This window comes from Theropithecus gelada, chromosome 5 (genome assembly GCF_003255815.1).
Source record: "Theropithecus gelada isolate Dixy chromosome 5, Tgel_1.0, whole genome shotgun sequence".
NCBI lineage: Eukaryota > Metazoa > Chordata > Mammalia > Primates > Cercopithecidae > Theropithecus > Theropithecus gelada.
This window is the reverse complement of record NC_037672.1, coordinates 161,960,934-161,966,415: the sequence shown is the minus strand read 5'-3', so window position 1 is coordinate 161,966,415 and position 5,482 is coordinate 161,960,934. Positions and strand designations below refer to the sequence as shown.

General features: G+C 43.8%; 1 protein-coding gene across 1 annotated transcript; it reads right to left on the bottom strand.

The window, feature by feature from the left end:
• Nucleotides 1-823: 823 nt before the first annotated feature.
• On the bottom strand, nucleotides 824-1,467 carry FAM218A (family with sequence similarity 218 member A). The gene is given in 1 exon segment (XM_025385966.1): nucleotides 824-1,467. A coding segment is annotated over 1 exon segment (438 nt). The 3' UTR covers nucleotides 824-1,029.
• Between the last annotated feature and the right edge of the window lie 4,015 nt (nucleotides 1,468-5,482).

The following is a 5,482-nucleotide window of genomic DNA, read 5'->3' as shown; positions in this document are numbered from 1 at the left end:
GACACAAAGTAGCTTTCAAGTAATTCATCCTTCAAAATCTATTACTGTACAGATTATAAGAGGTTAGAAATCATACTCAGTGTGAAACACAGCCTAAGTAGTTTCATAAAAATATGACTTGAAGAAAAGATATGAGACCTGGCATGCAAGTTATAAGATTAAACCTAATCTCCTTCATTGTCCAGAAAAATCCAAGTATTACTGGGTTTTACTTTTAATAGAACGATTGCCACTCTACGTACCGTAATTACTTTGGCAAAGTTATTACATTTCTGTAGCTGAATACTAAAGCAAGAATCCTATTGTGACGGTGTCTTTTTCCATCTCTTGGGAAGACAATTCTAACAAACAAACAACTCTATTGTAACTATCCAGTTTGATTTTGTCCTCTTTGTCTTCCTCCTAGTAATATCAGCCTTAATCTTTTTTGGACCATGAGTTTTTGTGGTGTCTTTCCAAATCTCACTGTATTCTATCTTCAGAGATAAAAGATTATGACTTTGTTTCAGAATCTAGAGTCAGATCTATGTAAAATGAATTAAGAATGTTTTGTTGACCATAATGTTTTGGCGGAAGTCTAGAATCATCATCCCTTGTTAAAATGGAAAAGCTCATAAAATTTTTATCTTAATACCTGGTATTGATACATACCCGTATATCAGTTACTAATTATCTGAGTGAATAGTTTGCTATCTCACTTATTAGAGCTTTAAGAAAACATGGTCTGAAAGTTTTGTTTTCATCTAGTGTATCATATCCTATTCTTTATATTATCAGGTTTTCAGAACTGCATCTTATTCATTTTCCGAATAAAGCATAAAGCGCTCAAAATCAGAGTTTACTCTCTTCCTCTAATATTCCACTATCTTCGGTAGCATCCATGTATTTTTAGTTAACATAACTATTGGTGTAGTTTTGGCTTATTTAAAGCATTTTACACTTGCTGTTTCAGAGGTCAGCTTTCCCCTGTGAGCTTCTTCCTTGAGGCAGCCTGCTCTACAGGAGAGGTGAGTCCAGCGGGAAGACAGCTCACTGCAGACCAAACCATCTAGTCCTTGTCACAAAAAGAGGCTGAGACCTGATGGTGATTCTCTTCCTGACTTTTCCTGGTGGTCCTTCTGACTTGGAGTGGCCTGGCAATTTCAGTGGCGTGACAGCCGGAATGTTGCCACTAAAATTCCTCTCTGGGCAGCATGAGCGGCTGACAGGGCACGCGGAGAAAACGATTCGCTTTTCCCAGGCTTGGTGGAGCGACTGTTGGACGAGTGTGGTCGTCTCAGGATCTCTGAGCAAAGAGACATTGCCAAGGCGGCCGCGGTTCAACGTTTAAGGTATGTTAGGGAGACCCGAAGCCCTGCACCATGAACGCAGTTTAGTTCGCCCAGCCCACTCTGCAGGGCTGGCTCTCCAGGCGCTGGGTCCGGGAAGAATAGGGCAGCTGCCATGCCGCACCACGCATCCTTCCATCCACTGTGGTACCCGGCGCTGCCCCGGGTCTCCAACGTCGCGCTCCACCTCCACGGTCTCACCCGGAAGTCGAAGCCCAGAGAAGGTGCCGGCCACGGCCAATCACTATTCTGCCGCCCCCACTTCCGCTACGGACTCGCCCAGCCTCCTGGGCGAAACGCTGCAGTGCTTGGGGCGCCGAGGCATCTAGAGAGCTCTGAGTTCTGTGAGAATTTTGCATTCTCGAGGAACCTCAGCTGTTTGGTTTGCTCTTCTGCCACTCACCCCTACCTGTGCGGGACTGAGGGCTCTCCCTGTCCCACCTTAACAGAATAGGATTCCAGTTGCTGTTTTAATTTATTGAATCTTATTTATAACTGGTGGGAGAAAAATGTGGTTATAATTCACACTGAACAGCTTATTAAAAGTTACAGTATCACTATGATAATTGAGATATTGTCTTTTAGGGAATAAATAATGAAATTATAAGATGAAATACATGAAATTAGAAGATGTCTGGGAATTTGCTCCATTGGCAGAAGTTGGTGGGGTTATATTGTTAATTCAAATGAGAGAAGTTGGTTTCTTTTTATGTATAGGTTCTTCATAATGTTCTCTCTACTATTATGGATGCATGAAATACTCCACAATTTAAAAGCTTCCTTTCGTGGCCGGCATGGAAGCTCATGCCTGTAATCCCAGCACTTTGGTAGGCTGAGGTGGGCAGATCACATGAGCTCTGGAGTTTGAGATCAGCCAGGCCAACATGGTGAAACCCCGTCTCTACAAAAAATACAAAAATTAGCCTGGCATGTTGACCCCCCACTGTGGTCTCAGCTACACGGGAGGCTGAGGTGGGAAAATCACTTGAACCCGGGTTGCCGAGGTGGCAGTGAGCCAGGATGGCGCCACTGCACTCCAGTCTGGACGACAGAACAAGACCCTGTCTCAAAAAAATAAAAATAAATAAACAAAAGATTTATTTCAAAAGGCTAATCATGTTTCAGCGTTATCAATGCCTCGTTCCAGAAAAGCTCATTTCTCTCTTTTCTTTGAGCTGCCTCCCCGCTTTCAGTCCACCTCAGGGCTCTCAGATTCTGTCTCCTTTTCTCTTCTTCCTCACAGTTGTCCCTAATCATTTTTTTTTTTTTTTTGAGATGGAGTCTCGCTCTGTCGCCCAGGCTGAGTGCAGTGGTGCGATCTCGGCTCACTGCAAGCTCCGCCTCCCGGGTTCACGCCATTCTCCTGCCTCAGCTTTCCAAGTAGCTGGGACTACCGGCGCCCACCACCTCGCCCGGCTAGTGTTTTGTATTTTTTAGTAGAGACGGGGTTTCACCGTGTTCGCCAGGATGGTCTCGATCTCCTGACCTCGTGATCCGCCCGTCTCGGCCTCCCAAAGTGCTGGGATTACAGGCTTGTGCCACCACGCCTGGCCGAGTTGTCCCTAATCTTAATCGATTTTCCATCCTCTACCAATCCTATCTCCTTCCTGTCTGCACCCTTTTTTATCTCATAAAACTGCCAAATTAGTTTAAATTGGGATTGAGGAAAGACAGAGACCAGGCATTGTGCTTCCATCCGGGCATGTGTCCGGTGTGTGGATCCCAGGCCTGGTCTCAGATTACCTGAGTCATCTGGGGCTGGTTCCTTGATCCCCCTCTTCACCCTGTAGTGGTCACATGAAAAGAAGGACAATCAACCTCAATTTCCTTGTAAGTTTTGTGTAAGCACCAATAAAGACATATCTTCTGAAAAACTTGTTTGTTTGTTTTTTTAAATTTTTTTGAGGCTGAGTCTCACTCTGTCACTCAGGTCGGACTGCAGTGGCAAGACTGTAGCTCACTGTATCCTCAAACTCCTGACTTCAAGCAATCTTCCTGCCTGGGCCTGGGTGCTACTCAGATTGCAGTCTTGAGCCATTGAGCTCAGCCTGGAAAACATTTTTTAAAACATAGGATTTGGCGTGGCACTGAACTCAAGATATTCCAAGAATGGTTTGTGTTTCTCATACTTCTGTTGACTGTTTAATGGTAGATATGCTAATTATGCAGAACAGTTCAGACATAATTAGATGTAATTAGGGCAAACCAGCATGAGGCCCCTTATGAGAAGTCCAAATCTGTGATTGTTATACAACGTACAAAAGAACTTTCTCATATACGATGTCAGAGTAAAGAGTAAACCGCATAGGTATATGTGTAGGATACGTATATGCCACTATACCATTATATATATACATATATATATATATATTTTTTGGAGACGGAATCTCCCTCTGTCACCAGGCTGGAGTGCAGCTGCGCCATCTCAGCTCACTTCAACCTCCGCCTCCCAGGTTCAAGAGATTCTCCTGCCTCTGGCTCCCGAGTAGCTGGGACTATAGGCACACGCCACCACGCCCAGCTAATTTCTGAATTTCTAGTAGAGACAGAGTTTCACCATGTTGGCCAGATGGTCTCGATCTCTTGACCTCGTGATCCGCCTGCCTCGGCCTCCCAAAGTGCTGGGATTACAGGCGTGAGCCACCGTGCTGGGCCAATAAAATTTTAAGTAAATATAAAAACATATTTATATTTTATTTTTTGTAGAGATGGTTGTCCAGGCTGGTCTGGAACTCCTGACCTCAAGCGATCCTCCTGCTTTGACCTCCCAAACTGCTGGGATTATAGCCATGCTGCCAGCCATGTGTAGGGTATGTATATGTTCATATAATACCATAATAAAATTTTAATTACATTTGTAAGGTATGTAATTATATGTATTTCTGTATAATATGTTCATATAAATATGCTAATACAAGAACATATTGAAGTATAATCAAATATATATAATTTTAGATGTATATTGAAATATTTATCTTTCTAAAAATACAAAACTGATGATTAAAAAATAAAACGCATGAACTCCCCAGGGTTACTTCCTATGTGGCTACTTTCCAGCTTAGGTCCAGCCAAAGGCTGCACACCCTTTACTGAGTGCAGCTCACCTGTGCCTCCTGGTGCAATCCTCACTCAGATATTCTGCTCCCCGTAGAGGGTTAGTGTAGGGTGCGGAGCCTACCAGTATTCACTTGTCAGCAGTTTTCTGGGGATTGTCAGTTTTTTCCATCCTTGGAGAGCTGATGTTTCTTCCTCGATCCAGGTCAGAAGACACAACACTGTCCCTATTTCTTGTTCACCAAAATGGTGACCTCAGAATGAATTCAGTCTTATACCCTGTAGGGAGTTTTTTCCTTATGCAGTCAGCATAGGGGAAGTGGCAGGTCCCAGAGGGCAATTCTGTCTTGTTCTCTGATTGCTCCTCCAGGGTCCTGGGTTGGTAAAGGGCACAGGGGTAGGGACCTGCAGAATGGTCATGATGGGGTGGGAGCTGTGGAAGTAACACATCATGCACTGAGTGGAGCATAAGGGCAAGTGCTGGGTGTTGCTCTGTCACCCTGTAGTGCAGTGATGCAGTCATGGTTCACTGTAACCTGGAACTCCTGGGCTCAAGCAATCCTCTAGCCTCCCTCAACCTTCCAATTAGCTAGGACTGCAGGCACACATCACCATGCCCAGCTAATTTTTTAAAATTATTCTTTTTGTAGAAACGGTGTCTCACTATGTAGGCCAGGCTAGTTGGGAACTCCTGGTCTTATCCTCCTTTCTTGAACTCCCAAAGTCCTGGGATTACAGCCATGGCTCCCAGCCAGTTTTTTAATTATTCATAATGAGCCCCTTTGGATCAACTGGATTTATGCTAATGAGGTGGGTGGGGTTGGGGCCCAGGGTAGCCTCAGGATAGGGCTGCTCAACAGAAGACCAAGTGATTAGAACTTTCAGTAGGATGGTGGGGGGACCTGGAAAATAAACTTTATACAAACTCTTGAAGAATGTAATATGAGGAGGTTTGAGATTTGTGATCACTTTGAGGTGTGGGGAGAGTGGACCACCCAAAGAGGGAATGAAACTATATTTAAATATTAAACGTGATACCTATACTGCACTTACACTTTTTTTTTTTTTTTTTTTTTTTTTTTTTTTTTTTTTTTTTTTTT